The sequence below is a fragment of the Lipomyces tetrasporus genome (assembly GCF_029532465.1).
Source record: "Lipomyces tetrasporus strain NRRL Y-64009 chromosome Unknown POJ06scaffold_2, whole genome shotgun sequence".
NCBI classification, from domain to species: Eukaryota; Fungi; Ascomycota; class Lipomycetes; order Lipomycetales; family Lipomycetaceae; genus Lipomyces; species Lipomyces tetrasporus.
Window position 1 is genome coordinate 1,976,180 of NW_026611597.1, and position 23,467 is coordinate 1,999,646.

A 23,467-nucleotide genomic window follows, 5' to 3' on the forward strand; every position below is an offset into this window, starting at 1 on the left:
GATACAGGCTGATATAAAGCGGTTATGTACTATGAAAGATGATTCGAGGATCAGGTAAATTAATAAATTTGTTTTCAAATCAATGACCCTGTTATACGTGACTTCCAGGGTGTACTACTATGGACAGCAACGTCATTCCTTATTCAATAGAGGTTAGAGTCAACTTTTTGATATCTAGCCATTTGGTTGGGTCAGCTGATGGAGAGTTAGTGACTTTGGTCTCGCAGTAACGAAAATGTGACTTACGATTGTTGGTACCAAAAACGTAATCTTTAGCTTCGGTTGCAAAGAGGACAGCTTCGCGTAGATATAGGTCACTAGAAGCAGGATACAACCCGGCAAGGGTTTTCAAAGCTCGTATGGCTATAACCATCGCTTTAGACTCTGGCGAGAACCGATACAACTGCAGCAAAACATACCTTTCACGTAATGAGGATCGTCCTTCATTCTGCCCGTTAGCGCTAGCTCAACTACATAATCCCAGTTTCTGTTTTCTTCGAGCACGCCATCATAGTTGAGCACTCTTTCTTGGTCCACCTTTGGTCGTTGCGTAGCTATATACGCCAAAACTATGAAAAACCAAAGAGATGCAATCAGTGACACGCGACGCTTCTGAGTAAATCGCGAGAAGAGGACTTGCACAGCGTGCGAAGCCGTCAAGGTGTGCAGTAAAATAAAGTCAAACTGATAGTTTCCTGTCTGGTGTGTAGCCGTGAGCAAAAGTGACGCCGTGTGAAACAATCGACGCAAGGTCTCCTCGAGATCTATACGGATAAGATATAAGCTAGCTATCCGACAAATAACCCTCGAGAAGTATATACCTGTTACATCAAGTCTGAAAACATGTACCAAGATCTCTTCCTTAAATTCAGCTAGTATTTCGGGGAAGTCGAAATCATCCGCCAGTTCAGCTCGCATTGTATCAAACACTTTTGACTCCCGGATATGCTCCAAAATCACGAGTGGATCCTGTTCAAGGTATTTGGCCGTCGATGGATTGACGAGTCCATCGTACTTGTTAACAAAATCCTCGACGTACTCGGCATAGCTTGGATAATTTGTTGTGACTAGTGTGAGCGCTAAGCTCATATGTTAGTAGTAGTTCTGACCATGGGACTATTGACTACCTTCAGTGGCGAGCTCAGCGCTGTCTAATTCATACGCGTACTAAGGACTGTGAGACAATATGTTATATCAATCCCGTTGAGAGACTTACTGCCAAGTGGATCAGAGGGTGTGCCACTAAAACTCCGTTAGCCAAGTTCAGGACGAATGGTATGATTTAACTTACAGCCTCCAATGAGCCCGTTCAGCAACGTCCCGTCGTCCGCTAATAAATACTTGGAAACCACTCTCTTCCAATCATAGCTAGCTTGCATTACTTCATCGTCAAAGTAATCCTTGTAACCTCGCTGATATCTACATACTATTAGCATGCCGGTCCAACGAGTTCATTGATCCGGCTACTCACACTCGCTGGCCGTAGAAATTCCGCCAGTCGTCAGCTGTGACTTCAGCCGGACTATCTTCTTTCCATGGGTCCAAAACTTTCGATTCGGATTCGTACAGATCAACCAATTGTTTCCCATTTGCGCCTAACAAGTAAGCGGATCCCAACAGCTGCCCAACAATTAGCATGAATTACTCCCTACAAGCATATCCGATCCCAAAAAGGCAACAAATAGTGCGTACGTGTGGCAAATGATTGTGGAATTTGCGGTGATTGTAAAGGACCGCGTATGTAGCATGATTTGCTCGTAGGAGTTGGTGCAGTTTGCGATATGGATCTTGTGGCCCCGATCTTTGACGAAACTTGACCGAGCCATTGGACTGCACTCGGTACAGGTCGTCCCTGGCAGTGTTAGTTGACGAAGAATTACCCATGGCTCATACTCGGTGTGACGAAAATCGAAGAACAGGGTGAATCGAATTGCCCGTGAAATGCTGACTCTCCTCCGCATCGAAACCTCCGGCGCGTGAGTCCTGTAGGCATATTGTTGGGAGCATGGATCGTCTGACGATGATGGCCGGTGATGTCATCGTCGAAACTCAGTGCACACTGAGTCGTTCGCGAAATTTTAATGGCTGAATTTACCAACATGACAGGTCAATTTGCCCACATTGCGTGAAATTACGGACAGATATCATAGGTTATGTATCATATCAAGAAAGCAGTTTAGAAGATCATGGGCTACTATGATTCTAACAACTGGACGCAAGATGGGGTAGCATATTACGCCGAATTGCTACCTCATATCTCCCAAATTACCTTGACAATGTGGCCACTAACAGTTGTTCCCAGCCATTTGACTCGACTAAGCTCTTCGAAGATATATATAAAGACCACATCAGATAGCGCAGCTCGTACAATTGTTTTGCCGGGACGGACGGCGAAGGATGCGCCCCTTTCACTGCAGCAGTCATACCAGCTCAACAGCAACAGCAAAACCGGATCTCTCCGGGTGAAGGCGGAAAGAGAAGAACGCAAGGAACATATTAGTCCCTTGCCAGCAAGGCAATTGTCAGGTTGCAAGTCAGTACAGTGTAGTGAGTGCGGAGTGGTTTTGCTTAAGGACAACATGAAGTACCTTGACCTGCCGTCAGAGAACTGGTATGAGATGTTGGACTATTGGCATTGTCACAAACCAGATCATCAGCATGGGTATGAAGGCGGGAATGCTATTTCCAGAGATGCGCTAAACCCACGAAAATCGTTGGCGCTTGTAGGGCTTACTTATGTTATGGTGGTAGGTGATGACATTTGCAGCGAACGTATCAAGGTATGGCAAGACTTTTCCTTCATTGATTCTATAATGAACCAGGGTTTCAAAGAAGGTACTTTAATATTGAACGCCTCCACATTAACAGTATCGATACAAAAACCCAATATCAATTGATCAGAATCCGCTCGTCTACCAGCTGCTGATATCCTCCGTACTTGACCGTACCCGTCACGTTGAGTCTGGGTTAGGTCGTTACTTCTGGGTCATCGGCTGACGGAGGTAGACAGAGTTGAGAATCATCTTATGGTTCCTTTCTGGCAATTCTATCGTATTGTCGATGTTACAGGATCAATGTGTAGCATCTCGCCTTGAGAAGGAGTACATTAACGCTATGATTAGGTTTCAGATACATTACCCAAGATGGTCGCATGCTCGGCATGTTCTTGTGATGTCGGCATCGTCGACAGGCTCGATCAGAACATTGTGAAACTATACAAATGGAATTTGTCACTGGAACCTAAGTCGATAAGCAACGACATCACGCTTTGCAGATATTCTCTGGAGATTTTTGTGACTGAGATGCTATTGGAAATAATCGAGTTTCATTCCACTCATCAATTCGGAATTGCTGCACTCTCTGACGAGGAGACGATTCTCTGCTATGTAAGTGTCGTGCACCATAGATCGGATCAAACTGACAAGAACCAGCTCTGGGTTTTCAACAGCGACATATCTTACACCAGCAACATCCAGCAAGAGCCGACGCGAGCGATGAAAGTTTTCTACACAGAACAACCGGACGTGTGCAATCAAGAAATAGCGACCGAAACCGTCGAGCTTCCATCGTCGGCGCTTAACAATATCTTCAAAGTTCTCGAGCGCCGGAATAAGGAGCTGCCGGAGTCATTAAGGGCATTCGGCAAGTGGAACGTCAGTCTTCTTCATCGCTTGTAGATATTCTCAATTAAAGCGTTTGACTTTTTGGATACCCATGTATGCAATGTATTCTAGAATAATTGTAATGTAGAGAAGGTAGAGAACCAATTATAATACAACATTTGCGGTCTATAGTACAACTTCCGAGCCCAATTCTATAAAGCCTTCGCTTGCTTCTGCGCCTCCCGTAATCTAGAGCTTTCAAGACTATACCACGCAGCCCCGCCAAACACCAGCGCGGCCCCCAAACATGTTCCCAGTGACAAATTATTCCCAAACATGTATATAGACAACAACAAACTAACGCATTTGCGGACGTTGAGGACAATAGTGACTGTCACTGCCGTTGCGGTGCCGGCGAGATTGTTGACGCCTCGGACACATATGTACTGCGTCGCGCCGTTGAGGAGAAGGTGGACGATGCTCTGCGGGGCCGAGAGCGGCGGGACATATTGAGCTACGGACGCTGGGACAAGTGCAATAGGTGGTGATGCTGATAGGGTTGCAAACTCGTCTGTTATTGACTTCCGCGCCAGGAAGAAAAGCGGCAATGGGAGGAAATGCTACTCATATATTAGCGAGAATGAAGCGTACCTAAGGGACAAAAAAAAATTGCTTACCATATAAAATAAATTTTCGCGCCAATGATTTCCGTACTGGTTGTACGTGAGTTCCGTTATTTGACTCATCACAGCGGACAGCGCCTGCGCCAGGAATAGAATAAGCATTCCAATTGCGAACTCCTTCGTAGTAGCCACTGTCGTCTCCACTTGGCTAGGTTCCTGCAACAATTAGTCTACGTTCGACCGAAAAGTAGGTATGCATAACGGACCTCCTTCTTTGCGTCAAACAGCGTCGCAGCGACGACTCCGACGGTAAGCAGGCTAATACTAGCGACCTGCGCTTTGGAATATCGCTTCCCCGCAAGAGCACCAACCACCATGGACATGACCGTGCCGCCGGACCGGAAAATAATATGCACCGGCACGGAGATATGATACTTCCACACATAATTATTGAGAAATGATACTACGAAGAACATCGTGACGATGATAGAATATCGTGTAAATGGGACATGAGGCTTTGGCAGGAAGATAGGCGGCCGCGACGGCGTGAAGAAGTGAGCGTATCCCTCAACCGCAACAAATAGAAATTGCACAAACGTAATCAAATTTCCTATGTCGTAATTAGACGAGGATCAAACATGGTTCTGCATCTCGTCCTACCTGCGCGGGGATCTTCTCTACCACATCACGTTAGCATTGACATGATTCCGCACGGCCAAACCACAAACCTGGTGGCTCACTTCACAATTGCTTCGAGCGTAAACACATTCGAGCAACATCCCCCAAAAATCATTGCCAAAATAAGTGCCCATTGTGCCGCTCCGAGCTGAAGATACGCCTTTGCCACGCTGGTCCCGGACGTTTTGCGCCCCTCGCCGTTCGGCTTCTCGGACACGACTGACCTTTCGTGCAGAGGACCTGATGACTTTTTCGCCATGTGGTTCCTTTGCACGGTTTTGGTCGCCATACTATCGTGATCTGAATGGCGCTGATCCGACACCTTGGGGCAACACACCAACTTTTGGCGAACTGTGCGGCTTGCGCGGCCCCGTCCACCCGATTAACCACTTCTGGCAACGCACCAAACGTTGCAACGCTAGAGACGGCTGTGATACAGAACTCCATGTCAGCGGAACTTGGCGCCCCGTTTGCTATTCCAGAATCCGGGACCGCTTACTCGAAATCCCTCAGTTTTCCCGTTCAATCAAAAAACCCATTCGGTTTTCGGGAATTCAAGTTATCGCGTAAAACCTTAAATGCATGGCGATCATCTGGCAGCCACGTCCTCCACGCGGATGTTACGTACGGCATTCAGATGCCGGTGAGACATGTCTTCAGCTGCCGGATACAGCCAGCTAGTGAGATCATGCATGAGCAAGACGTGATAAGCAAATGCGAACTAATACCAAGTCGCCCGGGCGGCTGGCCCACTGGCCCGCCGGTTCGATTATATAAACAGCTTGGCTGACCGCCTAATTTCTTTGACGAGGACGCGGAACGTGAAGATCTGACGTACTACTACGCTTGCTGTCATCCCCTGCACCATGAAGCGGATCATTCTTCTTTGCGATGGTATGCTGGCAACTTGATCTCGCTTGCCCTGGGTTCGAGACTGACGACTTGCACAGGAACTTGGCAGAACTCACTGACCCAGGACCATCGGAATCCGTCGAACGTGTCCCGTCTGGCTCGGGCAATCAAGCCCGTCGCGGGTAATGGTATCCAGCAGATTGTGTATTATCATCCGGGTGTCGGTTCGTATGGTGGTCCACTCGCATGGTTTCTTGGAGGTAATTCTTCCCACCTGCTCTGTGAACCGGGTCCTAATTGATGCAGGTTCGTTTGGCGAGGGGATTGTGAAACAGATGGAAGATGTGTACAGTTTCTTGTCCTACAACTATCTTCCCGGTGACGAGATCTTCTTCTTTGGCTTTTCCAGGGGTTCATACATGGTCCGCGCCCTGTGCAGCTTTGTCCTCGACTTTGGAATTCTGCGCAAACCGGGCATGTCAGAGTTCGTGCCTGTGTTTAAGATGTTCATGAAGAAGGACTTTGCCAAGAACGCTGCCCTGCAGGAATTGCAGTCGACCTTGGCCGCGAATGGCGTCTTGATCTTGCCCGAGGAGAATGGCGAGAAGATTAAAGTTAAGGTCATCGGCTGCTTTGATACTGTCGGGTCGTTGGGGATTCCCCGCGTATTTCCGTGGCAGGCTGATGTCTACGCGTTTCTGGACATGAAGCTGAATTCGAGTATGTTGATTTGTTTTGGTTGTGGCTGCATTGCTGATGGGAGTAGACGTGCAATACGCGTTCCACGCACTGGCACTGGACGAACTGCGGTCGGTATTCCAACCAACATTGTGGTTCTTTGATCCGAAGGGTACCAACTTTCAAAATTACAAGCAAGTCTGGTTCACGGGCGCCCACTTAAACGTCGGCGGCGGTCCCATGTCCGGGCTGGTTCCGTTCTCAAACTTGCTCCCGCCTCCTTGGAACTCGCAAGCGCCAAACGTGTTGTGCGACGGCACGCTGATCTGGATGATTGGCCAGTGCTGGCAAATGCTCGACTTTGACGAAAAGTATCTGCATGTCGACGTTCGCGCCGCGCACACGAGACGGGACGGCGAGCTTATCTACGGGGGCAGGGCCAGCCTTTTAGCAGAGCGCGAAGAACCAGTGTGGTACCGCGGTCCGATCGAAAACGTATTTGCCGGCATTGGAATGTTCTTCCTGTTGCTCGGGATCTGGCCGCGCACAGTCTGCGGCTACATGCCGTGGGAGAAGGACTTTGATTGGTTCTTTGTGCGGTGGCTAAGGTGGTTGGAGTACGTCTTTTTTCGCAGTAAAAACCCGTCGGACCTGGTCACGAAGGAAACCGTGCACATGTCGGTGTATAACCGTAATCAGATCACCGGGTCCCAGAGCTGGGCTCTGCGCAACGTGATTCTGGATCCGCCGGTTGCACAGGCCGATTCAGACATTGACATCAGCAGGGAGAAAATGAACAGGAGGCACCAGGAAGTCGTAGCGGTGGGGCCGCAAAAGAAGAAGCATGTGCCGATAGAGACTTACTCGGCCTTTGAAGTATCGTTTTGGCGTGACGAAAAGCAGAATATTTATGACAGGGCGTGACGGCGTCAGCGGTCCTTTGTTTTGGCGTGGTTGGTACATTGGCGCTGGGGGGCTAGGACTGATATGATGAAAGTGTTTTCTGTCTTTTACTACGGGTCAGGTTCAGTACAACGGATTGGAACAATGCCCCGCCACTTTATAGGTAGCCTACCCCAATTGAATTTGTTTGTCTTCGCGATATAATTGCTGGTAATACTGAGCCAACCATGTCGATAAAAAATGAGATGAGAGTGCCATGAAAATTCAAGTAGGCCTCATCAACACTTGACGTGCCACTATTGATGAACTGACCAATAAGAAAGCGAAGATACATGAGCGCAGGCGTCATGCAAATAAAGCTCACTAAGTACACCGTGAGATATCGCGCCCATTCGAGTTACAGAAAGATCGTGATTGTTATGGACATAGCGCGAACTTGAACTCGAACTTGTGGTGACGGTGACGAGGTCTGCGTCTGCGCAAACAGTTGATGGCTGTAACGAACACGGAACGGGTCTGTAATCAGGACGGGCTAGCATGCGATTTGGGAACGGGGGGAGGGGGATTTACGACGGGCACCTAATTGAAAACATACATTGTGTTCGCGACCAACAAAATCTAACGACCAGGCAGGTAACTCAGCCTGCAAACATGCGGCCCGTCAAGAGTTCACGGCACGGATATCCGGACGCTTGGCATGACGAAGCTAGGCGCTCTGTAGTCTGTACGCATGATACTGCACGCGGGGCTTCAGCCGTCAACCGACCTCCAATGCCTTGCGGTTTACCGTATTTTGGCCATAATACTCTGCACAGCCCAGATACTTGCTGCATTGCACTAGCCTTGCCATCGGAAATCGCGCGTGTTTGCTTCCCATCATACCTTGCCGACTCGCATGCACGGCGCTCGGCAAAACCTCTCATGGGCCGCGCGCCTCCCAAAAACGCCAAAGCCCCTTTCCGTCTCCAACCCCACATATGGTCACCTGAAAAAAAAAAAAAATTAGAAAAAAAAAATTTCCCGCCGAATGGAATGCAATAATCTTACACGTGCCAACCCCATTGTCAAATACCTTTTTATGCCAGAGGAAATTTTTTTTTCTTCTTTTTTTCTGCTCAGAAAGGCGGAGGGAATTGAGACAAGCGGATTTGTTTGTGTGTGATTCGCCGACATAATGCTGGTTTCAAGCATGCATGATGCCTGCCGCCCCCCCCGTTTGTCCGCCTGCGTTGTGCGCCCGATCCGATCACTTGATCAATGGCACTTGAGCCAGCCGTCATTGAAAACCCCAGAATTTTTTTTTTTTTTTTTTGCACTGGCAGCTTTAGCGGGCAAGCAAAGAGACATTATTGTGTCGACGTCCCATAAAAATTCAGCTGGCAAGGCCGATTCGCAGATTGTCAAAAACGTGTAACGTAGGTCACAAGCGAGCGGCTCACACAAGTGAACTGTTCAGTTGATTCGCGCACATGCCAATTTGTAATAGAAACGTCTCAACAAGACGATCCGAGTAGTTTTAAATGATTTGTAGCGTTGTGGTTCTGTAACTGAAGTTTTTGTTCGAAAGTCCTGGAAAGCGACTTGTGACCCACGATAGTCAACTTTTGTAGTTAGAGATTCCCAGTTTTATATTAATAAATTAAATCGTACATCGATATATATTCACAAGGAAATCAATCCAAACGCCGTAAATTTTACAAAAAGCGCCAAAAAAAAACCCACAAAAACAGGTCTATGATACAAACTCCCGTGGAATCCTACAATATAGCCATAATATTTTGTGTAGCCCCATTCATGAACCAAATTCGTAATAATCTTTAAACAGACACGGACGACGCAGACGAGGACGAAGTGTGCGAGGATAGCGACACGTCAGAGTGGTTAGGAGACAGCGACATGCGGGAGAACCCGATCGACAAGTCTCTGTCCGAGTCTTCGTCATCATCGTCGTCGTCATCGTCCCGCGCCGTGACATTGGCCGACCCGAAGTACCCACCGTCGAGGCCGACGACGTCGTCGTAGCCTGGTGGAGGCGTCACGAGTGGTGGCGGCGGCACATCGGCGTCGAACGGAGGCGGGTTCAGGGACGGCCGGCGAAGAAGATGGACCGGTCGTGGCTGCGCGTTGAGCTGCTCGATGTCCTGGTCTGGTTCGGCCTGGTTGGCCACACAGGGGCAGGGAGGAAGGGCCGACGACGAGCTCCGACCGAATTGGTTGTACGCTGGTAGTGACACGTTGGCGGTCGTGCACCTGCATGAGAGCAGGTGGAAAGGCGAATCGATCGAGACCTCAAAGTGACGTCGCTTGGTCGGGTCGTTAGGATCGGTCTTGGACAGGCGAAGCACAATCTTGATCCAATGGTGCACCTTGATATTTGGATACGTCGTGTCCGGGTGCAATCTCTGGTTCTCGCGCGCGGCGGTGTTGCAGCCCGGGATCTTCGCGTTGAACTCGAACTCGATCGGACCAGCAGTCTCAGCGCCGTCATCAAGATCGCCAAGTAAGTTGTCATTGGTGCCGGTCGCCGCCTGGTGCTCGTACAAAAGGAACTTGCGCACAGGCTCGATCCTGTGGACCTTCTTGTTGCGGCAAAAGTACTCGGTATTCTCTGTGATCATGATGCGAATGCGGTGGCACCGAACCTTCGCCAACGGTGTCAGCTTGAACGCGACAGGGACGGTGCTGCCGATCGGGAAAGCCTTGCCGCCGATGACAATGTCGTAGTGCAGCTGGTCCTCCCAGTTGCGGGCGACGACGATCGGCTCGCCGACCTCGAGCGACGCTTCCGCGGGGGTCCGGATCAGCGTGACCTCCTTCTTGCCGACCAGCTTGGACTTAAACGCGCCGGGGCGCTCGATAGTGGCCTCGAGCATGTATTTGACGCACCCGAGGTGGCAGTCAATAGACTCTGGAAGCGACGAGTCGATTGGAAGCTCAAAGTTGTAGCTGTACTCGCCAGGCGGGAACATCATGTAGCCTTTGTTCGACGCGGCGTTGGCAGCTGCCAGCTTCTCGTTCTTCTCATCGAGCGAGTCGCGAGTCCTACTGCCGGACCGACGGCCGGTGGCAGACAGCGACCGACGGCCGAGCGATGAGCTGCGCTCGCGCTCGCGGATGACTGCGGCAGGAAGGGCGGGCGACTGGTAGACGCCGCCACGGGCGTCGACGACCAAGTCGGCACCGAACGACGAATCAGGGGTGAAGTGGGCGTTGAAGAACGGCCACAGGTGCGAAATCAACTCCTTCTCCTCGGCATAATCGTCTTTCGCTGGTGGAATGCCTGTCGCCGCACGTTAGTAAACAAATTCCGTCGAAACGCGAACAGTACGCACCTTCTGGCCACTCGGTGCGACCCTTTCCAGTAAAAGAAAGATTGATGGCCTTGATTTTGGTCGGCTTTGTGACATGCACGTGCAGGGTGCCGCGGAGCATTGCCGGCGTCCGGTTGGTGTATTCGGCCCTCTCGAAGCCTTGCAGAAAGAGGAGCGGCTCGGCGAGTGCGAGCGACAGCGCGAGACCGCCAGAGTTAGTTGCCACCAATGGCTTCTCGGGCACGGGGCCGCCGGTGGTAGGAGCAAGCACGGGCGATGGAACGGACATTGATGACGATGTCGAGCCGGACGATGGGGAAGTCGTGTGAGCCAAAAGCGGCGGTGATGGAGGCGGCGATGGCGGAGCTGATGAAGACGGCAAGAAGGCAAAGTTGCCGGACGAGCCGCTCAGATCTGCGAGATTGTAGAGCGTTCGCTGGTACTGGGACACGTGGGAGTCGTCAAGTGAAAAGGACGACGACTGGCAAGCGGCGGCACTGGGACTGAGCTCGCTCTGGTAGGGCGGTGGGGCGGTGAGGTCGAGAAAGAGACCGTTGCGGGCATGCGACGACCTGGTGCTGGAGCTCGGCGACAGGTTAGTGCTCGTGGGGGATTGAGATTGAGATTGAGATTGAGACTGAGATTGTGGTGGTGACGAGGACGACGAATGGAAGATCGCCTGCTTAAGAAAGCGGCGGGAGAAGACTGACGACGCCAGGTTGGGCGGTAGATTACGGCTTGGGCGAAGAGACTTTTTTTCGGCCAGCGTGGCTACCGAAAGTGCCGCAGGCGAAAGTGCGCGGCTGAAGGCGGCTATTCGGACGAAGGGGCGGTGCGGTTAGGGCGCTAAGTACAGAGTGTCTATGCGGATATATGCTTAGACCGGCATATGCGATGACGAAAGCGGGCTGAGAAATGACTATTAGATCAGGTAGCGATGCGATTGTTGCTGGCGAGCTGGGGCTGGCTGCGGATCAACTACGATCTGTGGTGGATGGTGTTGAGTGGGAGGGAGTTGGGTTTACTTAGGGGGGAGGGGGGAGGAGCGGGTGGCTATATATCCAAAGAGACAGACCTGGCCAGCTCACACTCATTACTGTGTGGTATTATTAACCAGTAGTAAGAATACAGTAAGGAGTAGCAGCAGTTAGTAGTTAGTAATGGCGGCCTGTGTTGGCCTCCGCCGGTGGTGACTGTTTGGCGCGTTTGCGGTGACTGTGCGCCGCTGGCGAACGCGAACCACGACTACGACCGACAGACGAGTCATCGATGCCTCGCTCGCCCTCTGCAGCAGGTACCGGGTACGAGCCCCTGCCACTCTGTCCACACACCGAATCGCGGTACGTCTACAACGAACGTCAAAAATTTCATCGCAGGCGCCCGAAAACGGTTGCACACACATCGCTTGCCTCATCCGGGCTGACTCATCGTGCTTAACCCCGTCTTGTGCCTGGTCCTGGCCCCAAAGTTCGCTCTAACTGCCTCAGTCCCCAGCCCAAACCAGCAAGTCGAAGAACCTCATCCGTCGCTATGAGGCTCTTGTCTGCAACCGCACCAACGTACCGCACTAACCAGCAAAACAGACGCTGCATCCACAACCCAGCCAGCCGCTATAGCCCACAGGCACAACCTGTTCCGTATGTATAACACACGCGCGCGTCGCGAGATCCAAAACTCGCCCCTGGCTGCATTTTCCCCACGTGTCCGTCGGTTTTCTGCGCCTCGTTGATCGACATTGTCGGGAATGCATGTGCAATACAGCAGTTGTCGATAAAACCACAAAATAGTTCTCTGTCAAGGGACGACGATCGCTGTGCCGGACTTTGTAGCTAGCGGTTCACGCTACCTGCCTAGACATGAACTAACTCCGTCACACCCTGTCGGTCCCCCCGCGAGCCCCGCGTCTAGCACTGCCACTCTCCGTCCACCGCCAGGATTACGTTGCCCAACAGCAAGCTTCCTGCTTCTCCGAAAATCCGAGCGAACGCTAAATCGCGTCATGTCGTCGGTAATAAGGCCGCTACGGCATGTTGCTAGTCGCGGTGCACAATTGTGTTCCCGACATGGCAGTTCGTCTGTTTGCAGATCACCTTGATGTACACAATTATGATCAATGGCAGAGCAAACCATAGAAGCAGCACGACTGTGCTCTCATCACTCACCTTCGCAGCTTCCATAACATTCTCCGGTCCAAATTCTTTGTAATCACATCGCTGTATCACGCTTGCAATATAATTGTAAAAGTTGCTTGGTGATTACTACTATTACTACATGCCATCACCTGTCAAGCGAACGCGAGATCGCCGTCGCTGGCACTACTGAGTAATGCGCCGCACGGAAGAAATCACCCAAAGAGGCCGCTAAATCCGGAGCCCGCGTTACTGACCACGAAACCCTTTCTCGATTGTCCACCGTTCGGCTTAGTCTCACGTGTTCGCACCGCACTGCATTCGAGAACTCCTCGGCACATCCGAACGATTTGTCCGTCTCGTTCACGAAAAGGCTATATCGCACCACTTTCAAGAGAGTATATTCGTAATCCCCGTGCAAGTTCGGTCTGTGACGGCGAAAGCAGACGAGATCGCGCATACCTAAAGTGGTCAAGCAAAGGGCTGCCACTTCCAGTACTACTACTATATGAGAGCTATTCCAATTACTCTTAATCGTATCTAGTGGTTTGGTCTGGCTACTTTTCTTCTTGACGAGCGCGTTCATGCCGACAGGATCGCTGGACAAAACAAGGGGGCCCGACCTCCTCAACCCGTCTCCCCTGCACACAAAACACAATGTTACCTATTTATCTAAAATAGAGCAAAAGTCCGCCTACGGCCGGATGGCCATTGGCGACCGTGCGGTACCAATGCGTAGGCGAAGAACGGTAGACCCGGCCGGCGCTTAACTCCCAGCGGGGGCATCGCCTCCGGCACGAATATTGCTCGCTACGGCACCGTCTCCGTGAAGTAAGGTTTTGAGGTTGCCAACAATAAAGTTTCAATATAGAAGAGCTTTGGAAAATGCTGGATCTTGGATGATTGCGGTAGTTGCGCGAACAAGATAGAGACGATCTCTGCCAAACATCATGAACTGACGTTTACCGTCTCTCTGGATGCTTGTGTCCGTCAACGGCTTACACACAATGTGTACGTTGTGCGACGTCGGAAACGCCGGTCGCACTTAGTCCTTAGCCCTGGCTCAACCCTTCGGATGCACAACCGTCGCCATGTACCACAACACCAGTCGAACTTTGTCAGGCTTTGCGGATATTCGATCGCTCGAGATACGGCATTACATCGTGTTAAACACAATATTGCCGACCGCAGGAACCTACGTCGCGCAATAAAACTGCACGCAATAAAGCTAGAGATGTCTTTCGGGTACCCGCCCTATAATCTCGTCTCCCTACCACGACCTTTTTTTGCGCCATAGCCGTCGTCGTCTCACCGCGATTAGCAAGCAATAAAGGTGCTCTGGATCTGTTCGAAACTTTCCATTCCAAAGGTGCGTAATTGTCCTCTTTGGCAGTCCGAGCTCTCATGCAACTAACTGACTTGTTTCGTCCTTCCGTCCGTAGAGTACGTGCATAAACGGTTTAAAGGAACTTCCGAGCCTTGCGTCATGTGCATAGGCCGCAAATACCTCGCCGTCCGTGCGGCGCTGAAAAATTGACACTCAGCGGATGATCCGAAAAGCTTAATCGCAAAGGAATGAATGCCGGCCACCGAGTCGAATGTCAGGGGTTCCATTCCCAGAAGTTAAAATTAGATAAGGTTCAATAATCCGCACTATCTCCGAGTTTCCTTTTTGGGGAATAGTAAGCGGTCCGAGTGGCTTGATCGGGAAAGCTGTGCAGGTTGGGCGTCTTCTGGCTGTGTTTGGAAGCTGCGCGGACCGCCGGAGGGTTTCTGGACTTTGCGGAGTTTTATGGACATTGTGCTAGATGCAGACCGGAGAATTTTTGCCAGTGGTTAACATCTAGCCACCGGCCAAACCTATCAGATGGTCCCCGGTCATTTTCAAATCTTGGTGAAATATATATCGCAGACAGCCATTTTTGCATAACGCCGTCTGCCATCCAAAGAAAGCGCAATCCGCCCGGATTGGTGAACTCATGCTCCCTTTGTTTGGCCAAAAAAAAAATTAGAAAAATAGGTACGCCACATGCATGACAATCAGGCATCGCTTTCTAAACTAGGTATCCAACTGCCACCGGGAGTCGGCACCAATCGTGGCGTTCCGCCACAGCATGGCCTAGGTTTTGACCATTGTTCTGGCTTAGTCAAGTGACTCATTATTACGCCTGGGCGTGGCTCTAAAGGGAAACGCGCCTGACTGCTCTAAGTGTTAGTGGAACCGCAAGTTGTGATCTCGACACGAACGCTGCCGACGAGATTAATTGACGGCCCACAGCTCGCGTCCGCAACTTCTAAACGCTGTGGGAACCATGGCCTATAGATTCCGCTAACCATACGGGCGGGTACGTAACTCTTCAATATGTTTGAATGACTCAGAAAGTTTGCACATTGGCTTGTAGATGGGCCACTGCAGTACGAAATTAATCCAGCTCTAGCTACGAGATGTTGTGTTGGTCGTGTAACTCATAACAGCTGTCTTACGCTTTGTATTCTGCGGTTGGCTCGTCTAGGTGACTGTAGCATGAGCGTGAAACAGTGACAAGCACACAATCTGGAGCCCGCTAATCACTAATCAACCGGCGCATAAAGTGAATGACATTATGGCTTGCATATGACATGACGTGCGCCCGCCAGCTTGGGTAAACCAATGTCGCAGTAGCTACCCCGCACGATTTTTGGGGTTGCAATGAAACAGTCGGTTGAGAGTTGTAGGGAACGGAGTTGCGGCACTATACATGCAAAGTGCGTACTGCGAAGCCAATCTCACCTTGGAGAGAGTTACATATATTGGGTATAGACAAAATGTTCGCAACAGATAAAAAAAAAGTGGGAAAATGCGGGGATACAAGTCCCGCAATTTGTTCTACAATGGCAAATCACGCGTAACGTGTAACACTAATCGACCAGAAAATTCGTCGACTGTGATTGTATTTACTACGTTCACTTGTCTTTGTGATTTATATCAGAAGTACGGCATGAAACTCCCTTAAACGGCAAGACAGTTGGCGTAGAAATGGTCTCAAACTGCTGTGCCTTATAGTGATTTTCCGGTAGAAACAGTCTTTCTGCCAACTGCCTCGCTTATCCTACGTCCGATTGCCTCAGGATTCAGCTACGGCTGTCTGGGTTGGCTGACCGCCTGCGCGGCTCATTTCCTCCGGTATCTCGAAGGCATGGCGATCATGACATTTACCATGGTCACGACTCATCCAACCTAGAGATTAGTCACCTCCGGAATTGATCACGGGAGCGCAATATTTGGGGTCTCGCAATGTGTTTTGCTTGACGACTTCTCTCGGTAATGGCGATGATGCAGTCGACTTTTGAACCGACTCAAACGCAACCAATCTTCGTCGTCCCGCTAACTTCGCAGACAAAGTCAGAGATTCCGCATAAAGCGGATTCATACATTATCTACGACTTCGTTGATTCCGAAACCAGCGATGCTTTGTTCTACGAATTGCTTAACAACGAGATAAAATGGGGCAGAATGTTCCACCATGGTGGACCAGTTCCTAGACTTGTTTGTATTCAAAGCGAACCGGATGACGCTGGATGGTATGCTCCCCGTGGCAGCACGGTCCGGAATGCAGTTAAATTGATGACGGCATATAGGTCCCCGCTTTACCGCCATCCCACCGATCCAGACACGTCTTCGTTGACGATTTCACAAACGTTTTCCAAATCCGTCAAGTTCATCGGTGATATCATCCAGAAACAAGTCAAACACCCGCTAAACCACGTTTTAATCCAGCTGTACCGTGACGGCGAGGATTTTATATCCGAGCATGCGGATAAAACGGTTGATATCGTTCCAGGGTCTAATATTGTGAACTTCAGCTTGGGCGCGGAGAGGACGATCGTGTTGCGGGAGAAGAAAGGCAGGAAGAACCATGACGCGGGAAGGACCATGCCTTTGCCACGGATGAGTCAGCGAGTTGGGTTGAAGCATGGGTCGCTACTGGTTATGGGGCTGCGTACGAATAAGTTTTGCACGCATGAGATCAAACCGGACAAGCGGCCACTTGGTCAAAAGACCGTCGACCAGATGAAGTTTGACGGCGTGAGAATCAGCCTGACGTTTCGATACGTCGGAACGTTTGTGTATCCAGATATTCATATGCCAGTACTTCTATACGGCATCGGCGCAACTAGCAAGACTAGGAACAATCCGGCCCGCGCCGTTCCTGTTAGTGACGAGGATGGAGTCGGTCGGAGACAGGCCGTCGAGTTATTGAAAGCATTTTCGGACGAGAACCGGCTTGCAGGTGAGTTTGATTGGAGCGCGAGCTACGGAAACGGATTTGATGTGGTCGAATTGCCCGCTGTCACAAGCGAACTGATTTAATTCGACGATGAATACCAATTAGTCATGACTGGAGTCTCGGAGTATTGTGAAGAGTGCGGATTATATTTATACAATTACGACAGTAACTCCGTGCCAGCGTATCTGAATATCGTCTAGTTCTAGTATTTATTATTCCAAACGGTATTACCCAAGTCAGGTCTACACACGTCTTCCCATTCTATCGACTGTCTCTCATCTAGCGGATCTTGTTAACTGGCGTGATGCCGCTTCCGCCTTCCAGGACAACATTCTCAATATTTCGCATAATGCCGTTCTCAGCTGTTATCACGGTCTCCTGCGTTGCGCTTCCGATATGTGGCAAGATAGTAATATCCCACCTATCCAGCAATATTTCTGGAATCTGAGGCTCGCCTTCAAACACATCCAGACCAGCGGTCGTAAGGTGCCCAGAATCGAGCGCAGCAACGAGCGCTTCCGAGTCAATTAAGCCGCCCCGACCTACGTTCACGACGCGGGCGCCCTGCGGCAATAGGGCTAATGTCTTGGAATTCAGTATGTGATATGTACGCGCGCTAAGTGGCACACAAAGCACAACGACATCGCAGTTGGGAAGGAGTTCGTCTAGAGACGAATATGCAGTCATAGACGAAGCTGGAAGGGTTGCCAGGTCCTCGTTTGATAGAGGCGTGCGTGTATAATAATGTGCTGACATTCCAAACGCCACTACCCTCCGGATAATTTCCTTGCCAATTGCTCCCACTCTATAAACGATCAGCATTATTAATTTAATTGAACCAGTTATTGGCCCAGTTACCCTAACACGCCGCATCGTTTTCCTCCTGGACTGGTAACAGTTCTGCCACCGATATTGTTACCAAACCCGAAGACGTTCTCTTCGCGTCGACTCGGAATACCCGTGACGAATTTATCCGAATTGAGCACTTCTCGAGATCTGAACACGTGGCGCTCCTTACGCAGAGACTGTTCCAGCACCGTCGTAAATCGGAAGGTCGCAAGTATGAGAAAGAGCGCAATATCGGCAACGGCGCCGGCCCCTAGCCCAGGATTGTTCGTCAGGATAATACCCCGTTTAGTCAAAAAGTCAATGTCATAGCGGTCATATCCTACTGGGGCTATGGAGACGACTTTGACGCTCAGTGGAATTGCTTCAAATACGTCTTTCTCGATCGTTCCTCCAAGTTCCTGGGATTATTAGTTAGTCCTGTGAGAATCGATTAAATGGAATAGTAAACTCTGCCCCCTTCTACATACAGCAAACCCAACCCACATGGCCCAGATGGCGGTTACATCTCTCAATTTCTCAGACTGGAGATCTGTAAACAGCTGTTCCTTCGTCGTCGGAACATATCGCTGCAATCGATATTCATATTAGCACAATGCAGTCAATTCTAACCGCGATAGTACCGCTATACTTACAATGCATTCAAACTTTTTAGAAAATTCAATATAGGTCGGATTCGATTCAGTAATATCCGAAATTATCAGGACCTTCGGCTTGCCCGTCATTTTCTATGAATTGATTACGCTTCTGGGCGCCCCAAGAAAAAAAGTTATGATCGTTCAATTGAAGAGTTCACTAGTGATCTCAGATCGCGAACATTTATTGAAAGCGTCTGCCAAATGATAAGAGATATATATAAGCAGGGCTGATTGGAACAGGCATTGGGTTTCGCGGGACATACAAATTTTCAACCTCCGATTCAGCCGCCGATTACCGAGTCACAGCTTATCGTGTATCATCTATCGCGTCGCCGTTCCCGGCCCCTGGCACAGCTGTATGCGGCGTTCATGGGACAGGTTTGTTGAATTGGGAATATCGTATTCGTTAACGATCTCTTGACACTCTGAGAGCACTCGAGCCATTCGAGGTCGGAATCGAGCGAGGATGAGCAGCAACTCCCAGTTGTCGACACCAAGACGCTGGCGAACTTCAAAACTGAACCACCGGGTATGGCTCAGTGGCAACGATTGAAATCCGGAGTTTGAAACATACTGGGCAAAGGGTCTGGATCACTAGTTACGGATTTAGACTAATAGTCCGGACAACTAACGCATATCTACAATTGAACAGACAAAATAAAGAGAAGGCCAGCTTCTTGGAGCTGGCCGTTGTTGCTTGTGACCCATGGCAGGGCGTAACCACCAGACATTTTTGTTGTATTTCTTGCTAACTTTGTATGTTCGGCCGTCTATTACAAGTAAGTGTGCATTCGACGGGTAAATTGGATAACCCTAACCTTCTCGTGCTATATAGGTCAATGACAAAATGATATTATGACCGGCGACGTAACGGTTCTACATCACAGGGACCAGCACGACACAATGTCTCTATCGCCGAATAAGGAATCGCCAGAAGAGCACGACGACGGTATAGCGAATATCCTTGATATGCTGGAGAATGAGAACGCAGAAGGCGTGGATAGTGGCGAGGGTGGTGAAAGTGGAGGAGCATTCAATGGCGATTACGAGGTCAAAGAACAAGACAAGTGGTTACCAATTGCCAATGGTAAGCTCACCATCTACTACGTTGTTATGGACCAACAGGGTCTTGGAACTGGTTGATGCTAACGGGCTTACAGTTGCGCGGATAATGAAGATGGCATTGCCCGAAAATGCCAAAATATCGAAAGAAGCCAAGGAATGCATGCAAGAGTGTGTCAGCGAGTTCATATCATTTATTACTAGTGAAGGTTAGTCGCACATGTGAGTAATTTCTTCACGAGCATGCTATTGACGCAATTGATATAGCGTCCGAAAAATGCTCGGCTGAGAAGCGCAAAACAGTCAACGGCGAAGACATTTTGTTTGCTATGACATCCCTTGGGTTCGAGAACTATTCTGAGACCTTGAAAATCTATCTAGCGAAGTACAGAGAGGTAAGTGGTTTCTTGCTTTTGAAAAAAGTTCTATAGCTGAAAATTGCAAAAGTTCATTGCTCAGCGATCAATGGCGAAGTAATGTTAATCTTTTGGTTGTGTATTTTTATGTCAATAATGGGAATTGGTCTTGGACTCTCCGGTTAATTTTTGGTCGGCGAACGATAATTATGGCTACGATTTTGGAATTGTCTTTGTTCTTTGTCTGGTGGACATGTGAAGGGGTGGGTAAAACTTAGATCGGTAATGAAGCGTATTAGAGAATATTTTCTCTTGTCCACTGATATCTCCCTGCGTCAGGACCTGTATAAGGCAAGTGGGTAGAGTGGCAGCTTTGTTGTTAAAAGTGAGTACATGGATTCAAAGGCACCGATGCGATGCTTATTTCGTGATTGATCATTCATGTAACCGGCTATTGGATTGTGAGTTAATTGCATTATAGTCAATTACTGTATTGACGAATCGAGATAGTCGTTGGCTAACAGCCAAATGAGACACGATCGATTCAGGAGCCCTGTAAAACCAGAGCGCCTCGGATTATATGTTACTTTTACCATTTCGTAGCGAATTCTATGTGCTTTGCTGCACGGATACGGCTTGTCCTGCTGATGCACTGACGGGCAACAAATGATGCACTGTACGTTGATTTCCGCATTGCGCATTGCGATCAACTACTGTGCTTCACATCCCTTACTGGCAGATTTTGCGAATCTGTCAAGAGTAGCCGAAGGGCTGAAGGAAGCGGCTCTCTTAAAAATAACTTTGTGGTCACAAACTCAGCCGCTGCATAGCCACATCTCGGATGGCCCCAGCACATGCTTAACGGTGGCTTATTACGGGGTCAAATTACGAAGAGGGAGCGTAGTTCTCTGGTTTCTCATTCTGCCGACAGGCAAAACCTCAAGCAACTACCGAGTAACTATCTCAACTAACAGCCCAGAATTACTTTGTATGCCACGTTCGCCGCGTCATGTCGCCTGGCAGGCTTGTTTGCATGAGTAACTAACTATAAAGACAAGTAACTCCTGAAACAGATTACATAGATCTCAAGGATCAACTATTATATCTGTGAACAATCCTATCATCCAGTTATCTTATCTGCTAAGAATCGCTTTGATTTTTAGACGTCTTCGGTGCTCATTCAAAATGTCGATGCACCCCCAGCAAGCGGTCTCTAGCTCCCTGTATTCCATCTATGGAAAGCTTTCTAACCAGCCGCGTTCCTATGAAAAGAAATCGCTTTATAAATTTGGTCGTGTTCTTGTAAGTGGTCATAGCAGTGCAGGGACTTGGCCCGAACTAATGACTAACTGTTACAGGGTGCCGGAACGTATGGTATCGTCAAAGCTGCCACTGTCATCGAGACTGGAGAGCAGGTCGCTATCAAAATTATCTTAAAGAAGAATGTCAAAGGACACGAGACCATGGTCCAGGATGAGCTAGACTTGCTGAGACTTCTCGATCACCCTCACGTTGTTGGGTTTAGAGATTGGTTTGAGTCGAAGGTGATTGCCGTTGGTTGTTTAAATTGCTCGTGATGCTAATAGCTGTGACAGGATAAGTACTACATTGCTACTCAATTGTACGTGCTAAGCAACGTATGAAGAAGTCCTGAAATATCTAACTCGATATAGGGCTACGGGCGGTGAATTGTTTGATAGGATCGTTGAGCGGGGCAAGGTTAGTAGAGCTTGATTCTATTGAACTAGTTATTTAACATTGTACGCTTAGTACACAGAAAAAGATGCCGTAGCAACAGTGTCGGAAATTTTGGAGGCGGTCGACTACCTGCACAGCAAAAATATTGTTCACAGAGATCTCAAGCCCGAGAATTTACTCTACCTTACTCCAGAGAATAATTCAACGCTCGTACTGGCTGATTTCGGAATTGCCAAAATGCTAGAGAATGGTAATGAGGTACTGACGACAATGGCCGGGTCATTCGGCTACGCTGCACCTGAGGTTTTGATGCGTACTGGTCATGGCAAACCTTGCGATATTTGGAGTTTAGGCATCATCACTTACACGATTCTTTGCGGGTACATTCCATTCAGGAGCGAGACGGTAAACGAATTCCTTATTGAGGTCCGTGAGAACGGCGTCATTTTCCACGAGAAGTACTGGAGAGATATCTCCAAGGGCGCAAAGGAGTTTATTCTGGCTATGCTGCAGATTAACCCTGACAAACGATATACGTCGAAAGAACTTCTTCGGCATCAATGGATCTCTGGAGAGACTGCGACTACCAAGGATCTTTTGCCAGTTATCAAGGAAGGTTTCAATGCCAGATCGAAATTAATTCACGCTATCGAGTCTATCAGACTTGCCAATAGACTCAGAGCGCTTGACCTGGAAGAGGATGATGAAGATATGCCATCCTTCAGTTCAAGCTATGAATACACAAGCAACTCAAGTAGCACTAGCGGCACTTTGGACGTTCCAAAGACGGATTCTACCAAACGGAGAAGCTCATTTGGAAGTAAAGGTAATGCGGCAATGGTTTTCCAGGAAGTTGTCCGAGCGGCAACACGAGTTAGTAGTGCTAGCAAGGAGAATGGTAGCAATGAGGAATGAGTAAGCTCATCGCTGTCTGTACATGTACACTATACTTAGTATTTTTGTATTTGCTGTTGTCCGTCTGATGACATTTGTATTTGTCGTGTAGTGACTATCGTATAACAGGAGTAATATGATTCTTGAAAATGCAACTTGTGTTCTGTGCACTACCCGGGCATCTGCCATATTAAGCGTTTCCTAATGAAATAGATGGCCTTCGCTTGACAAAGTTCTGCAAGTCTTCAGGTACCGCAACGGCCAACACGAACCTCCTGTCTCCGTCCGTAATGACCGCGAAATCATGTCCAGTCTCAAAAAACTCCTCAAGCTCCTCTAGAGGTGTATCAGGCGTAATCTTCTGGAACGCCTGTTTTTTCGGAAACCTATGCATGAAGGATCGAACCGTGGCGGAGGCTAGGGCACCTTTCTTGCTATCGTCGTTTGGTCGTGGTGGCGAGCTGAATGTCTTCTGTAGCTGCTCTGCTGACAAATATCCAAGTAGAGACCGCGTTCTTGATGAGATCACAGGAAGGTAAGAATACGATCGCTCAAACGAGAGTTCGAGAGCATGCTCCAGAGGAGTCTCTGGGGTGATGGAGAATGCAGGAGGAAGATTGAGATCCTCGACGGTGGACTGCAATTACCGCGTTAGTTCAAATGACAGAAATCTAATACCGATCCTACTCACTCCACGAAAATCATGCATCCTTATTATACGATGTAGTTGCCTGACAAAAACTGGAGTCGTAGATCTCACATCTCACATGGCGATTTCGCGAGAGTTTGGCAGCGGGTTTGACAGGGCTTATGAGATCATTATGCATACAATACTGAGGAATCACCGAGGCCTGAAAGCGTGTGACGCCCAGTCATTTTGCCATTTAGTTTGAAAGTCCAAACGTCTCGCAAGGGTCCAAAGCAAACAT

The 23,467-nt window shown here is 49.2% G+C and overlaps 10 protein-coding genes across 10 annotated transcripts; 5 read left to right on the forward strand and 5 right to left on the reverse strand.

The window, feature by feature from the left end:
- Window positions 1–9: 9 nt before the first annotated feature.
- Window positions 10–2,077, reverse strand: POJ06DRAFT_64610 (uncharacterized protein). Its single transcript, XM_056191324.1, has 9 exons — window positions 1,693–2,077; window positions 1,472–1,620; window positions 1,292–1,419; window positions 1,217–1,242; window positions 1,128–1,167; window positions 822–1,079; window positions 420–764; window positions 247–363; window positions 10–174 (listed from the first exon to the last, which is right to left on the reverse strand). Exons 1-9 carry the CDS (start codon window positions 1,882–1,884, stop codon window positions 140–142), a joined length of 1,290 nt encoding a protein of 429 aa, XP_056046623.1. The 5' UTR covers window positions 1,885–2,077; the 3' UTR covers window positions 10–139.
- Window positions 2,074–3,780, forward strand: POJ06DRAFT_246798 (ubiquitin-conjugating enzyme E2-binding protein). Its single transcript, XM_056186827.1, has 3 exons — window positions 2,074–2,780; window positions 3,123–3,386; window positions 3,432–3,780. The coding sequence occupies exons 1-3, from the start codon at window positions 2,187–2,189 to the stop codon at window positions 3,675–3,677; spliced, it is 1,104 nt and encodes a 367-aa protein (XP_056046624.1). The 5' UTR covers window positions 2,074–2,186; the 3' UTR covers window positions 3,678–3,780.
- On the reverse strand, window positions 3,781–5,238 carry POJ06DRAFT_246804 (UAA transporter). Its single transcript, XM_056186828.1, has 5 exons — window positions 4,966–5,238; window positions 4,886–4,902; window positions 4,492–4,835; window positions 4,280–4,441; window positions 3,781–4,222 (listed from the first exon to the last, which is right to left on the reverse strand). The coding sequence occupies exons 1-5, from the start codon at window positions 5,190–5,192 to the stop codon at window positions 3,815–3,817; spliced, it is 1,158 nt and encodes a 385-aa protein (XP_056046625.1). The 5' UTR covers window positions 5,193–5,238; the 3' UTR covers window positions 3,781–3,814.
- A 383-nt stretch (window positions 5,239–5,621) lies between these two features.
- Window positions 5,622–7,425, forward strand: POJ06DRAFT_64803 (uncharacterized protein). The gene is made up of 4 exons (XM_056191326.1): window positions 5,622–5,797; window positions 5,854–6,015; window positions 6,062–6,475; window positions 6,522–7,425. Exons 1-4 carry the CDS (start codon window positions 5,770–5,772, stop codon window positions 7,355–7,357), a joined length of 1,440 nt encoding a protein of 479 aa, XP_056046626.1. The 5' UTR covers window positions 5,622–5,769; the 3' UTR covers window positions 7,358–7,425.
- Window positions 7,426–8,813: 1,388 nt separating this feature from the next.
- On the reverse strand, window positions 8,814–11,365 carry POJ06DRAFT_64839 (uncharacterized protein). The gene is made up of 2 exons (XM_056191328.1): window positions 10,669–11,365; window positions 8,814–10,616 (listed from the first exon to the last, which is right to left on the reverse strand). Exons 1-2 carry the CDS (start codon window positions 10,934–10,936, stop codon window positions 9,154–9,156), a joined length of 1,731 nt encoding a protein of 576 aa, XP_056046627.1. The 5' UTR covers window positions 10,937–11,365; the 3' UTR covers window positions 8,814–9,153.
- A 4,715-nt stretch (window positions 11,366–16,080) lies between these two features.
- POJ06DRAFT_266035 (uncharacterized protein) lies at window positions 16,081–17,127 on the forward strand (the record flags this gene model as incomplete). Its single annotated transcript, XM_056189126.1, has 2 exons — window positions 16,081–16,337; window positions 16,395–17,127. 2 exons carry the CDS (start codon window positions 16,081–16,083, stop codon window positions 17,125–17,127), a joined length of 990 nt encoding a protein of 329 aa, XP_056046628.1.
- A 98-nt stretch (window positions 17,128–17,225) lies between these two features.
- POJ06DRAFT_64871 (uncharacterized protein) lies at window positions 17,226–18,885 on the reverse strand. Its single transcript, XM_056191329.1, has 4 exons — window positions 18,526–18,885; window positions 18,361–18,459; window positions 17,903–18,291; window positions 17,226–17,849 (listed from the first exon to the last, which is right to left on the reverse strand). The coding sequence occupies exons 1-4, from the start codon at window positions 18,613–18,615 to the stop codon at window positions 17,324–17,326; spliced, it is 1,104 nt and encodes a 367-aa protein (XP_056046629.1). The 5' UTR covers window positions 18,616–18,885; the 3' UTR covers window positions 17,226–17,323.
- A 546-nt stretch (window positions 18,886–19,431) lies between these two features.
- Window positions 19,432–20,067, forward strand: POJ06DRAFT_236118 (histone-fold-containing protein; the record flags this gene model as incomplete). Its single annotated transcript, XM_056185884.1, has 4 exons — window positions 19,432–19,615; window positions 19,689–19,799; window positions 19,858–19,985; window positions 20,038–20,067. The coding sequence occupies 4 exons, from the start codon at window positions 19,432–19,434 to the stop codon at window positions 20,065–20,067; spliced, it is 453 nt and encodes a 150-aa protein (XP_056046630.1).
- Window positions 20,068–20,791: 724 nt separating this feature from the next.
- On the forward strand, window positions 20,792–22,675 carry POJ06DRAFT_246823 (kinase-like domain-containing protein). The gene is made up of 6 exons (XM_056186829.1): window positions 20,792–20,934; window positions 21,005–21,248; window positions 21,305–21,490; window positions 21,542–21,567; window positions 21,620–21,665; window positions 21,717–22,675. Exons 2-6 carry the CDS (start codon window positions 21,132–21,134, stop codon window positions 22,557–22,559), a joined length of 1,218 nt encoding a protein of 405 aa, XP_056046631.1. The 5' UTR covers window positions 20,792–20,934; window positions 21,005–21,131; the 3' UTR covers window positions 22,560–22,675.
- On the reverse strand, window positions 22,644–23,433 carry POJ06DRAFT_65039 (uncharacterized protein). The gene is made up of 2 exons (XM_056191331.1): window positions 23,230–23,433; window positions 22,644–23,175 (listed from the first exon to the last, which is right to left on the reverse strand). The coding sequence occupies exons 1-2, from the start codon at window positions 23,245–23,247 to the stop codon at window positions 22,729–22,731; spliced, it is 465 nt and encodes a 154-aa protein (XP_056046632.1). The 5' UTR covers window positions 23,248–23,433; the 3' UTR covers window positions 22,644–22,728.
- Window positions 23,434–23,467: the final 34 nt, after the last annotated feature.

What these genes read in the sequence shown, in the direction of transcription:
- POJ06DRAFT_246823 (XM_056186829.1), top strand. Translation starts at nt 21,132, where the DNA reads ATGTCGATGCACCCCCAGCAAGCGGTCTCTAGCTCCCTGTATTCCATC. An exon ending in ATAAATTTGGTCGTGTTCTT is followed by an intron (nt 21,249 to 21,304) that starts GTAAGTGGTCAT and finishes TAACTGTTACAG; the next exon opens with GGTGCCGGAACGTATGGTAT. An exon ending in GAGATTGGTTTGAGTCGAAG is followed by an intron (nt 21,491 to 21,541) that starts GTGATTGCCGTT and finishes TAGCTGTGACAG; the next exon opens with GATAAGTACTACATTGCTAC.
- POJ06DRAFT_64803 (XM_056191326.1), top strand. Translation starts at nt 5,770, where the DNA reads ATGAAGCGGATCATTCTTCTTTGCGATG. An exon ending in GATCATTCTTCTTTGCGATG is followed by an intron (nt 5,798 to 5,853) that starts GTATGCTGGCAA and finishes CGACTTGCACAG; the next exon opens with GAACTTGGCAGAACTCACTG. An exon ending in GGACATGAAGCTGAATTCGA is followed by an intron (nt 6,476 to 6,521) that starts GTATGTTGATTT and finishes TGATGGGAGTAG; the next exon opens with ACGTGCAATACGCGTTCCAC.
- POJ06DRAFT_246798 (XM_056186827.1), top strand. Translation starts at nt 2,187, where the DNA reads ATGGGCTACTATGATTCTAACAACTGGACGCAAGATGGGGTAGCATAT. An exon ending in TTTGCAGCGAACGTATCAAG is followed by an intron (nt 2,781 to 3,122) that starts GTATGGCAAGAC and finishes CGCTATGATTAG; the next exon opens with GTTTCAGATACATTACCCAA. An exon ending in AGGAGACGATTCTCTGCTAT is followed by an intron (nt 3,387 to 3,431) that starts GTAAGTGTCGTG and finishes GACAAGAACCAG; the next exon opens with CTCTGGGTTTTCAACAGCGA.
- POJ06DRAFT_64610 (XM_056191324.1), bottom strand. Translation starts at nt 1,884, where the DNA reads ATGGGTAATTCTTCGTCAACTAACACTGCCAGGGACGACCTGTACCGA. An exon ending in AATTTCTACGGCCAGCGAGT is followed by an intron (nt 1,420 to 1,471) that starts GTGAGTAGCCGG and finishes AATAGTATGTAG; the next exon opens with ATATCAGCGAGGTTACAAGG. An exon ending in CGTTTTTGGTACCAACAATC is followed by an intron (nt 175 to 246) that starts GTAAGTCACATT and finishes CCAAATGGCTAG; the next exon opens with ATATCAAAAAGTTGACTCTA.
- POJ06DRAFT_64839 (XM_056191328.1), bottom strand. Translation starts at nt 10,936, where the DNA reads ATGTCCGTTCCATCGCCCGTGCTTGCTCCTACCACCGGCGGCCCCGTG. An exon ending in TCGCACCGAGTGGCCAGAAG is followed by an intron (nt 10,617 to 10,668) that starts GTGCGTACTGTT and finishes GTGCGGCGACAG; the next exon opens with GCATTCCACCAGCGAAAGAC.
- POJ06DRAFT_246804 (XM_056186828.1), bottom strand. Translation starts at nt 5,192, where the DNA reads ATGGCGACCAAAACCGTGCAAAGGAACCACATGGCGAAAAAGTCATCA. An exon ending in TGTTTGACGCAAAGAAGGAG is followed by an intron (nt 4,442 to 4,491) that starts GTCCGTTATGCA and finishes TAATTGTTGCAG; the next exon opens with GAACCTAGCCAAGTGGAGAC. An exon ending in GCGAAAATTTATTTTATATG is followed by an intron (nt 4,223 to 4,279) that starts GTAAGCAATTTT and finishes ATATATGAGTAG; the next exon opens with CATTTCCTCCCATTGCCGCT.
- POJ06DRAFT_64871 (XM_056191329.1), bottom strand. Translation starts at nt 18,615, where the DNA reads ATGACGGGCAAGCCGAAGGTCCTGATAATTTCGGATATTACTGAATCG. An exon ending in CTAAAAAGTTTGAATGCATT is followed by an intron (nt 18,460 to 18,525) that starts GTAAGTATAGCG and finishes TATCGATTGCAG; the next exon opens with CGATATGTTCCGACGACGAA. An exon ending in AAACGATGCGGCGTGTTAGG is followed by an intron (nt 17,850 to 17,902) that starts GTAACTGGGCCA and finishes GATCGTTTATAG; the next exon opens with AGTGGGAGCAATTGGCAAGG.